The 12,520-nt window shown below is 40.9% G+C and overlaps 1 protein-coding gene across 2 annotated transcripts in view; it reads left to right on the top strand.

The window, feature by feature from the left end:
• The window catches only part of ptprga (protein tyrosine phosphatase receptor type Ga), a 430,472-nt gene that overhangs the window by 374,384 nt on the left and 43,568 nt on the right, over positions 1 to 12,520 (top strand). For both annotated transcript variants that reach the window (XM_036559788.1, XM_036559789.1), the window contains exons 10-14: positions 160 to 268; positions 894 to 943; positions 1,187 to 1,630; positions 2,347 to 2,674; positions 7,772 to 7,904. In XM_036559788.1, the coding sequence (XP_036415681.1) occupies positions 160 to 268; positions 894 to 943; positions 1,187 to 1,630; positions 2,347 to 2,674; positions 7,772 to 7,904 (1,064 nt within the window). The remainder of the gene's footprint in view (positions 1 to 159; positions 269 to 893; positions 944 to 1,186; positions 1,631 to 2,346; positions 2,675 to 7,771; positions 7,905 to 12,520) is intronic.

Genomic DNA, 12,520 nt, shown 5'->3' with positions numbered 1-12,520 from the left:
CATGAATCAAAAGCACGCTGTGCCTGTCTGAAGATAACACACACTCACATCACACACCCCTCTTACAGGTGTTCCTCTGCTTTCCCTCAGAGCCCCCCTGAGAGACCCCCACAGCACACTTACTCCAAGTCTTTCTCTGTCTGTGTGCCTGTGTTTCAGGAGGCTGTTATCAAGCCAGTTTCTCCAGATGTGCTGTATCTCTTCCGAGTCCAGGCAGTGTGCTTGAACGACAAACGCAGTGACTTCAGCCAGAGCATGCTCTTCAGAGGTAAACATGCACTAGGGATGCACCGAAATTTTGGCTGCTGAAAATGGTTGTAGGCAGCACTTTCCGTTTCAGACCGAAAGAGAGAAAATTGAGCCAATCGGGCAAGAGTAGATTGGTCTTTCTCATAAATGACAAATGTAGCTGTTTTTGAAAGTAGAGAGAGGCAACAACTTTCTCTTCTTAAAAAAAACACTGTTTGTCCACTATGCTCTCCTGTACTGGTCAACACAGACACATTCAAACAGTTTGAGTGGCAGTGACATAGAAACAAACGCTGTGGCTGCAGCTCAGACCTACATTCTGTGCTGTCTTTAGCTTACACACTTTTCTTTTAGCTTTAACTAATTTAATTAATTTAAATTTTACAACTCATCTAATGTTATGTAGCACCCTGAGAAACCCCCAGCAGAGACTCTGGAAAATGTACTTTATATTACATATTTTATATTTTATATAGTATATTATTTAATATCATTTAGCAATCAATTTTGTCTTTCATAATGGTTTTTGGTTGTCTTAAATCATTTTTATTCCTGTGCATCACTAATACACACACACACACACACACTTGTGTTCTTATGCTCTTTCCATTTGTCATGGCTCTGCATCTTATTTGTAATTTCAGCAAACACCACCAGAATATTTGAGGGGACGAGGATAGTGAAGACAGGAATGGTAGGTCTGCTTTCATCCAGCAGGGGGCAGCACTGCATCCCCAATTATATACCACATTAGGAACTTCTATAAACATGAATTCTAATGCTTCTCTTTTTATGCTCTCCCTGCCTATCTCTCTTCTTATACATGCTCTCTCACTCTTGCTGTGTCTCTCTGTCATACATACGCTCACTCTCTTTCTCCTTATCTCTTTCTCTTACTTCCATCTGTATCTTTCTCCTAATTTCTCTCTTCTCTCAGCCCACCGTCTCTCCAGCCTCCTCTGCTGATATGGCCCCCATCAGCTCTGGCTCATCCACCTGGACCTCCTCAGGCCTGCCCTTCTCTTTCGTCTCCATGGCAACAGGTATCGGCCCCTCCTCCAGCGGCAGTCAGGCCACTGTGGCGTCCGTGGTGACCAGCACGCTGCTGGCTGGCCTGGGCTTTAGCGGCGGAGTCATCTCCTCCTTCCCCAGCTCTGTCTGGCCCACCACTAGACCCCCACCATCCACCCCCACCACCGCAGCGTCCAGCCGCCCAGCACCGGCCAACCCTGTGACCTCTGACCCTGAGCCCACAGCTGACCCCACCACTGCTAAGGCTGAGAAAGAGGGATCAGATGATGGAGGAGAGAAGAGCGGCAAAGGGGAGGGGGAGGAAGGCGAGCGAGATGGCGAGGAAGAGGAGGATGAAGATGAGGAGAAGGTAGGGGTGTCATTTAAGTGTGAGTTTTGTCTCTGTAGAAGATTTGCTAACTTATTTTGGCTTAGAAAATCAACAGAACATGTCATTTAACAGGGGCTGTTTAAACCCCCTAAGTGATTTGCATGTCTGTTGATAAAAAATAAGTGGCTATAGTGCACAATCCAAGTAGACTGACACCAAAATAAATAATAGAAACCAAAACTTAATTGGATTTGCCATGACAAAGTAACATACTCACTTATGTAAAGTGTTTTCGAGAGCCTCAGTGCTGAAGCCTAATCATAGTTACGTTAGCCTAGTTGGTTACAGTAGCTTTATCTAAAACTACTGTAAAAACAACGTAACAATGTAAGTTTAGCAAACAGTACCAATATAGGCTCTAGAAAATGCTGTGTTCCGTGGTTATGTCTGAAAACACATGACAAATACTCATGGTAGACTGCTACAAGTATTGAAAATGTTAAATACAACCCATATAAGGTATTAAAAGCACATCAGTTTTGATATTGTGTGGACCACTGGCGTAGACGAGCCCTCTTGAGCATTGTAGATGACGCTAACCAGTACATTTTCCACAGAAATGTAACCCATTGTTCACTTGACAAAGAATGTTGGAACATTGTTTGTATTTGTTTGACAAAGAGAACGTTGAAATCAAACATTTTTTGCTAATTTTGTTTTGTTATTAATTTTCATAAAAAATTTAACAACCCCAGGAGAAGGTGAAGAATGCTCCAGACGACGTGGACCCACAAGCAAACTCCTCGGTGGCTAAAGAGCCTCCCACGGCCGCACCAGACTCCACTGCTAAGGAGAAAGGAAGAGTGAAAGCGGAGAACAGCACAGCGCCATCTAGTGTTCCAGAGGAGCAGGTGGAGAGACACACTGAGAAAGCAGAGGAAGAGGAAACGACAGTGACCCCTGGCATGGAGCCGGGGAGTGGAGGGAACGAGAGTATGATACCGCAGGCCCCAGAGAGCCCCCCTCGGGGAGGCAAAGCTGGCGTAGGAGACCGGAGCCAATGGCCTTTCTCCATCCATACAGGTCAGTGCAGCCCTGCAGACTAAGCCCCAAGTCGGGACAAGGTCTTAGCTTGGGTGGAAAAAGCCCCAGCTTAGCCAGCAGTTAGACAGGTAGCTTGCTGGTTTTGCGAGGTACCGTAACAGTAAGTTAGCAGCTAGTTAGGGTGCTGTAGTTAAAAAAATTTGAAAATTAAAATCAGTTCATCAGTTTGTGTTTGAGAGCTAATGTGGTTGAGGAGCTAGCTAACTCTAACTGTTATTCTTTTATGTGAGGGAATAGTCTACATCTGCTCAAGCAGGGCTTCGCTGTCAGGCACCCACTCAGCCTGGTGCTTCACATCACCCTGCAGGACTGCGGCTAGATGCTACTGAGGTAGTCTCAGCCTCAGGCGCCCACACGAACATGGAGCATCTGATATCTGTTGTACGCTAAGCTGGCCACAACTATCAGGATTTTGTCAGTTCATGTTTTCTTGCCTCATTTTAAAAGTCGCCTACTCCTACATGGCACACAAAAACATCAGTCTGTGGTTGGTTTCTTTTCCTATCAATCAGGAGGCAGTTCTTGCTAGAAAAAACAGCATAGACCAGCACAGCTGGTCACCAGCAAAACCAAAACAAATGGTTGGTTGAGTGGTATGACAAACTACAACACCTTTTAAGTTATTGCCCTTAAATGCGTTCTCCTGTTACCAGGAGATCCAGATAAGCAAACATGGGCCAGCTTTCTGCTGCTGTTATTTCACGCTGATGCTGATGCTTACGTCAACTCAGAGATGTTTTGACTCGCTACTGCCCTCTAGGGGAAAAGATAAACACATACATCAAATCCTTTCCTAGAGGAGAGGCTTTAGTTCAGCACAGTTTGATGCTTTTCTTAACTCCAACACACCTACTAAACCTGGTAACTGACTGCTGAGTTCTCAGGTGAAGCAAGGTAACTACAGTAATGTGCCGAACTACTGTTGTGTTTACATGCTTGTCAGATGTTCTTATAAAGTCATAAATATAAAGGTTTTTTTTAATTATAAGTATTTTGTAGTCACCTGGGAAGGTGCTGTAATTTGGGCTTACTGACAAGATCCGTGATTTTTTGAATCTGTGAAGTATGAGTCTTCCATGTTGGTAGTTTTTACAAGTCTGCTAAGTAATAATTCCGGAGCAAATGACTTTTAATTAACCAAACTCCTTTAACAATTGTAGTCCTGTTCAAATCAGCATCACAGTAATGTGATAACAACGTTGGATAATAGAAAACCATCCATTATTATAGAAAGCATCCATTATTTCTTTCTTTTTTTGTGCCCTGAAGACAAGGCTAATAGCTAAATGGAGCTTGATTTGACCCAGTTTTTTTGCCGCAATATTTAACATTTAGCCACACAAGGTGGTGTTATCGTTCAGTAGTTTGGGGCCTGACACATAATGCTGAGGTAAATGTCCGCATGATTCCTTTAACTCATTTGAATCGGTCAGTCAAATCGTGCACACATTACATTACTGGACTGTCTCTGGTTAAACTAATCCAGCTCAAATAGGGCTATAGAGGATTTGCTAGAACCTATTTTGCAAATGCACCACTAACATTAGCTGGTTAGCTAGTCTGGTGTGTTTGGTGTCTTGCTAACATGTTAAGTACATAACTAGCATTTATAGATATCAGCAAACGACCAAACATTATGTGCTATGGGCCTATATTCCCAATTTTCCTTGTATAAAATTTCCCCCTTTCACTTCTGATTATTTTGTACATTTTCCAACTTGTATAACTTATACCTCCTGATAACTTTAGTGTGAATGGGTGGGGCTGAACAGGCTGAATTAGCATAAATTAGAGCACGAAAACACTTCCAAATGGGCTGTTTTTGCAGCATAGCTTTTGCCATGTATGAAATGGAGTGAGTGTTACATTTTGAAACTTTAACAGTTTGTTACGTACTACATCAAATGCTTTTATTTGAAAAAAAGCAAGGGAAATTTGATGTGGACCCATTAAGTTACCCTTTGTCACTGAAACTGTGCTTTCCTTCACCATAATGAAAAGATAAAAGTCAGTAAGAAGTCAGAAGCTCAGGTATCAAAATTGGCTCAAAGGTTTTTGCTTTTAATTTTGACCTTCCTGTGAAAGTTTTTAGGTCAGGAACTTGTCATTACAATAATTCTCCTAGCACATGAAGGCAGCATAAGGCTCTCCACAACCAGAGCCGGACACACCTGGTGTACTTCATCTAACTTAACTTTATAAGCCTTCTACTTCAGCTTGTGTAGACATATTACAAATGCTACCTGTCATCTTCCACTTCCCTTCTGTCCACATTCTTTCCATCCCTGCTTTATTGCTAGCTATACAGGAGTCTTTTTTCCATTCAGTTTCTCTTTACTCTCTCTTCTTTTATCACTCACTCTCTCTCCTTTTATCACTCCCTTTTCTCTCTCTTCCTTCTTCTTTGCCTTCCTCATCCCTCTCTCCATCTCTCTGCTTGTTTGGGAGGCAGAAGCTTGGCCTAGTTTTTCTAGTCCAGAGAGGATGAGAGGGAACAGTGTCTCAGCTGCAGGGGAAAAAAAAAGCTTTCTCCATTTTTAGCTCTCTGGCAGCAGAGTTATGTTTGTGTGTGTGTGTGTGTGTGTGTGTGTGTGTGTGTGTGTTTAAGAAGTTGCGTGCTCCCTGTCTCATGCAGGACTGATCAGTGAGGCAGGGAACAGAGAGCGACAGTAGCATCTTAGCATAGCATGCTAGTTTGCATGTCATCTAAATGTGTTAGTGTACAAGCAGCATGGTTCTATGGAGCTTCGGGGGCTCTCACACCCGGGTGCTGAATCACTAGCATGGGGAATGACTCTGCAGTCTGGGACGGTAGGATGTGTGCGTGCGAGTGTGTGTATCTGGGACCGCTTCAGGCAAGCTGGCTGCAGGGACTCTGTGTAATAGAGAAAGACAGATAATGAGGAACGATTGGCTGTTGATGGGGGCATTGTTTTGGAATGCACTTTTTTTTGATTGTGGACAGACAATAGCACATGTGAGGGTAAGAGGATGTGTGTCCATGCATGTGTTCATAAGGGAGCATGTGGTTGGTCAGTGTTGCATGATTAAACAGGGCAAAGTCCACTTTGGCCAGCAAAGCAAAAGCTAAGCATGAGCACAGAAACACATACAATATATATAGTCCAGCAAACTCCATGACTGTATGCGGAAATGAGCTGTGTTGAGAGGATTTGCTCTGTTTGTATTAGGGCTGCATGTCATGGACATAATAGTTGTGGGATATTGGTATGACCATATGAGAAACGAGAAATCAAGATTAAAATATTATCTCTCAGATCTGGTTTGTTTGCTTGTTTGTTTATAAATTGATTATTTTTTATTTATTTACATGCCCTTTCTAAAATTATCTCCCTGAACACCTTTTTCTACAAAAAAACGAATAAATAGTTCCTTATGGTGATGCAGGTTTGTTGTAACAGTAGCTGTTAGGTTAGGACTGAGAACCAGGCATGTGCACAGATAGATCCCAAAGGGGGTCCCTTTTGCCCTCAAACTGTGCTTGGGGTCCAAAACTATTCAAATTTCAAGGTATATATTGCCCTTTGCATGATTGCAGACAGAATTTGAGAAGTAATACGTTTCTTGGAACGTCAGATCTTGCATTTCTATATGAAGTGTGGCTCTTACCTTCTGGCTGAAATGAGTGTGAAGGGATGGTCTAGCTGTTGCGACTCACGTTTTCTCCTCGGATTTAGATGATGTCTTCACAGAGGTGCCCAATCCTCGTCCCGGAGATCTACCACCCTGAAAAGTTTAGATCCAGCACACCTGGCTCTATTATTCAGATGCCCCTGAAGGCCTTCATTACCCTGGTTCATGTGTGTTAGACTATAGTTGGAACTAAACTCTGGTAGATCTACAGGAGTGGGACTGGGGACCCTGGAGTTACCATAATTGAGATATATGCATGAATAATTGCAACGTGTGCAGTGTTGGCACACTGTCGTTGTTCGGTCTACCACTCGTCCCACGCCGTTATTTCACTCAACTGGGTAAACGTAGTGTTCTTAAACCGGAGATGTATGCGTGGATAACTTTGCTTTCTTCTAGCTATTATTTGCTCTCTTCACTCACCATTTCAAACAGCTTGGCTATTCAAGCTTCTCAGGCAGACAAAGCTGAAGCTTTTTATTCACCTGGTTCTTATTCGAATTTTTCTCAGGTGCCAGAGTGTAACAGCTGCACCATTTGAAAGAAACTGGTGAATATGAATCTAACATCAGCTTTGTGAATCACAGTTCATTCCAATTCTGAGAGCTGCGCAGTGGAGGTGTTTATGCATTGATTATTATTGCTTTTAGAAGTATCATAGATTGTGTTAAATAGAGTTATAGAAACCATTCCCCACATTTCATAGCACTAAATCTTACTTACCGAATGTTGTAATTCGATTCACAGCATGTATTGTCTCACAACCTGTGTATAGAACAAATGTATATGAATATGTGTATCGTGACCCCTAGATGATGAAGTGATGCTTCAGTTTGAAATAAGTACATATTGTAAGACTATATTTCCACCAACCTAATGATGGTGCTAAGTGCATGTTATCTCATCTGCCTGTAATCACAGCTGTTGTCGATGTGTTAATTGCGGGAACTCATATGGCAATATTGTTCAAATCACTGTTTACTGTTACTGCCTTGTATAGTTGTTCTGTTTTAACATGAAATTAGTTTAATTGAATTGAATGCAGCTTTATTGTCCAGCCAGGACAGGGAAATTGTCTTTGGCCTCACTATGCATAACACAATATAGACACTGTGCAACAAAAACAACTTGTCATATTAAAAACTTATTATTTTTGTATTTATTTGTTTTACACTATTTGAAAATACTCACTTGCCGTTACATTGTGTAGACATTTAGTGACAGATGAACCAAAATTATTTACAACGCACATTGAAGTTGAGAGCGTTCTTTTTTTCATGTATAAAAATACCTTTATGGGGATGCAAGATTTTTTAGAACAATGACGTACAATATACAATAATATACGTAAATCATAAAAGTATAATAGATGACCTGTTATTGCAATGTGTCCACTTATGTGTGCTTGTGTTTGCGTTCTAGAGCGGACCATAGTCTCCAGTATGCGGCCGGTTCCTGGCTCAGGCAGGATGGAGTGGATTATTCCTCTGGTGGTGGTGTCGGCTCTCACCTTCCTCTGCCTCATCCTGCTCCTAGCTGTGCTCGTCTACTGGAGGTAAGAGAGAAAGAGGACAGGCAGACTAAACAATTTCACTCATTTATCCAAACACAGATTAGTAGACAGTCACTTTGATTCACTGATCCAGGCTAATTTAGTGAGTGAATCGCTCACTCGCCTGACCTGTCCATGCTCCACCCACAAATGCATTCTTTCATAGCTACACTTGCTAGGTTGGACAAGTGTTACAGGACAGGCAAAATCCTGTCCAGCCTAATAAGAAACTGCAACGATCTTTGTTTAGAGGTGCTGGATGATGTTGAGTTTCCAGAGCTGGGCTGTCTGGTTGTAGCTAATGGAAACAAGACAATTTAAAAATGATAATGAATTCATCAGTGTGCTATTGTTAGCATGATTGCAACTACACCCAATCTGTCCTTGACGCATACAAAATATGTATAATTCGAAATAATGAAACCCGAAATGTAGCTGTTTTGACAAAAACTGAGAGCTACAGTTTCTTATTTGGCTGCATTTTTTACCAACGTTCTTTAAAGCTGTAAAGCCAAACTTCACAACCTGTTACAATTATTACGTTATTGCCTGAGCGCAAGTATTTGTTAGCTTTTAATGCACACTATTTCCCACACTATTTATACTACATGTTTTGTTGCTTAGTGAAAAGTTAACACATCCTCTACAGAGAACACACATCTGCATATTTCAGTGCACAATTACGATTAACTTGCTGAATGTAACATACTGGGGAAAAAACTAACGTGGCCTGTGCACAAGTAATTTTTTCCAATGTGTTAAATTCTGCAAATAAATAGAAACCGTGCACTCCAATTTGCCAAAATATTGACTGTAGAGAATATCGTTTCTGACAAAACAAAACCTTGTAGGCATAATTTGAAAATGCCTGTTGCCCCTTACATTGTATGAACCAGACTTTTTTCCAAGTAATTTTGGGCCATTTCTTTTAGTCCATTTATCATGAAATTTACACACAATGTAAAGGACAACAGGCATTTTCAGAATGTCATGAACTGAAAAACGACAAAAATGGAGATACAAGGTTTTCTTCCAACAGCAGCGAAAGGTTTACATTGCAGTGCGTTTTTATCTGTTTGGTTAAGGCAAATGCATTTAAACAAAGCAAAGTGGAAAACACATTTACTAAGACACATCTTTGGTCATATGAAAACAAAATAATATACAGTGAACAAAAAGAGTTTAATTATTTATATGACAATTCATCATCTGCACAAATGTCTTCATTGTGACTGGCCTGTTGATAGGTCAGTTGATTAACTGGTTCAGTAAATCACTGAATCAGTTCACCTGTTGTCTCTTTTTGCCTTTGTCACACTATTAGTCTCAGCTTTATTGCAGCAGAGTCCCGGTCCCACAAGTGTGTGTGTGTGCGTGCCTGTGTGTGCCTGTGTGTGCCTGTGTGTGCCTGTGTGTGCCTATGTGTGCGTGTGCATGGATTTCAGTGCTTGTAATTTATCACCTGGAGACCCTCGCCGTATTCATGGAACCTCTAGCCAGACCAAGAGCAGCTTGTGTGTGTGTGTGTGTGTGTGTGTGTGTGTGTGTGAGGTGTGCGTGATGACCCGCTTGTGACGGTAAGCAAGATAGAGAGGGGCTGTGGCCTCCCTTCAAGGCATCACCATGGCGAAGGTAGTGTCATGGAAACGGTTTCCAAGGTCCTGTTGTCATGGCCGCACCTCAGGCTGGGTGAAAGGGGCTCCTAAGTAGATTTACAGAGAGAGATGGATGGAGAGAGTAAGAGAGCGAGAGAGAGAACAGACATCACTTTCACAAATCCAATACCTTTCTCCATCTGTCTTTCTCTCTGTCTTGTAAATGCTTTTGTTTTCTGGCTCTTGCCCCAGTTTCAGTATAGTTTTATTTTGATCTTTTTAGAGCTCTGCTTTCCCTCATCTTCATTAGTCAAGAGTAAACAAAGTAGTGGTGGGCTATATGGCAAAAATAGCATATGACAAGAATGCATTTTTTTGAAACACGATATGCGTCACTATATTTAGTTATTCATTTGATAAGTTTGAACAGATGAAAAAGAACCAGTAGTGCCACATTTGAAAATACTATTAAAAACAGTAAATACAATGAGTGTTTACATACACTTAATAATTCAATAACTGCAGAAAATCAGATTTTGTCAGTAGGCTGATCAATGTGTTTACATGCACTTGAGTAATCAGATAATGTGAAAACTCTGGGTCTACATGAGTCAGGCAGTAATCGTATTTCTGCTTTGTAACGAGCCAATAAACTCACAGAAGAAGACGTGACATAAACTGAAGCTTTTCTTTAAAAAAAAAACATCGTACCACTTTACATAAATATATGAACATACAGCTTATTTCTGTTACTGCAGTCTGTTTTGCACATGCGGAGACTGAGAAATCCGAAAGAAATCAGAGTAAGAGTTTACATGCACTGAGAAATCTGACTAATGAGCTAAAATCCAGCTCCCTGTATCAGATTTCTTAGTGGGGTTTCTTGATCAGTCTATGGTGTTTACCCTTTGAATATTCAGATACAGAAATGTAGAAATCAGATTATGATCTGATTATTGTGCATGTAAATGTTTCACAGTATGCTCAGAAATATGATGAAATTTATCACAATAATGTTAATATTGTCATATTATCCAGCCCTGAAACAAACCCTCTTTTCTTATTGTCATTAATGGTGCTCCTTACTTAAACCTAGAATATGGAATTGTGGTGAAGACTGGTTAGTATAAAATCAAGTTTACATAATTTCCCTGCTTAACCTTAATGTAGTTGTTTAGCCAAGACAGATCTGTTGTTTGCTTCTTTAGATTTTGGACAAAAGTAGAAATTAAATTTAGGCTTCAGGATGGCTGCTGCTCTATGTAGCTTATTTACAACATAACTTTATATATCTGTATAAGGTATATAATACCTTAATAATAATAACTAACTAAATAAATAAATAATAATTTTTAACAGTGTGCCACATAGTGTAAAACCATTGTATAAGCAAGTCTGCTTCAGATTATCTAAACAGTGAACACAGTTTGAAGCAAAGATGTGATGATTTAGAATATTATTGAGGTAAAAACTTCCATAACCTGCTTAGTTACATTAGCCTCATAGATCCAGTGCAAAACTAAAGACGCAAACTTGAGACACCAAGCATGACTTGGTTGATCGGCTACATTTGAGTTGTCTTTGGCTGCTTTATTTCTTGAAACATCTATTGCGTTATTGGATGACACTCTATTATTCACAACACTTTCGCCCCCTCGCTGTAGATTCCCAGCAGTCGAAGAGCGACTAGGGAGCATAGGGAGAAGGCTTTGTTTTTCTGAACTGTGTCCGGGCATTTTTGTCTGGTCTGCATCTGTTTTCCGGAACTTTCTCCCCTATTCACTGCTGAGTCAGTCTCCTAGGAGCTGTGAGCTTGTTCTCTGGTTGTGGGTATGTTTAGCAAACAGCTCTGGCTGCAGTGCTGGCTGTCCCTTGCCGCTGCCCCGGGGCACCAGCGCCCATCTGCTCCCCTTCACCACTCTCCTCTGGAGCGTACAGTGGGCCACACAGTGTATGTGTGTTTGTTTTTGTACATTTCCAGGACAAAAAGTCCTGACTTTATAGGAAAGCCAGAGCAAAAAAACAGGGCTAACCTACAATCTCAGGACCAATACAGTGGCTCTTTTTGCAAAAGGTACACATATATAATGCATGTGGGACATTTTGGTATCACATATAGGTACTTGCATATACAGAATGGGGTATAGTATTATTATCACATATAAATGCTTACCACTCAATGCACACATGCACTCCTGACCATGGGGGGCAGTGTAGAGCAGCAGTGGCAGTGTGTGTAGGAGTTGTGATCAGGAGAGATTAGCTTGATTACTCCACATCACACTACCTTAACTGCTCATGGCCAACTGAATTACATTATGTAACCCCTGACCTCTACCACACTGACCAGTGTGTGAGTGTCTGTCTGAAGGTGTCACACATGCACAAACACACAGCCCCACCTCCCCACCCCCACACACACACATAAGGTCAAATACACCCAAGCTTTATTAGTTGTGACCAAATATGCTACGTAAGAATGATGTAAGTAAGAACTTGCAGTCAGATGGGTGGCCGCTGGTCAAATAACACATTTTTGTTGATTTTCTAAGTGAAAATAAGTTCACACATCCTCTACAGAGAACACACTAATGCACATTTTAATGCACAGTTACTGTTTTTTGCTGAATTGAAGATATTGGGGGGAAAAATAAGGCATAAAATTTTATCTGAGCAAACGTTATGGCACATTTTATTTTACATGCTTAATCTTTATGTCAAAGTATTAAATTAATAAACTCAATACATAGAAATTGAATTGAAAAATGGATAACACTAACTGGAGGGCAGTGTTCGAAAAGCTATATGATGCCTACATAAGCATGTCACGATAGCCTACATAAACCTAAAAAAACATTATTCCAATAGGTGTCGTCTCTCATAAAGGCTGCATTTGTCAACTTTGATGTCGAATTGTTATAATATCTATGTCAGGTGACATTGATTTTTTTCATGACAATTTCTTTGGGTGAAATGGCTTAGCATGTTGTAACAGCTGACTTTGTAGCTTAGAGTATGTTACAG

The sequence above is a fragment of the Colossoma macropomum genome, unplaced genomic scaffold (genome assembly GCF_904425465.1).
Source record: "Colossoma macropomum unplaced genomic scaffold, Colossoma_macropomum, whole genome shotgun sequence".
NCBI classification, from domain to species: domain Eukaryota; kingdom Metazoa; phylum Chordata; class Actinopteri; order Characiformes; family Serrasalmidae; genus Colossoma; species Colossoma macropomum.
Note: the sequence above shows the minus strand (reverse complement) of the source record. Positions and strands in the feature narration are given on the sequence as shown.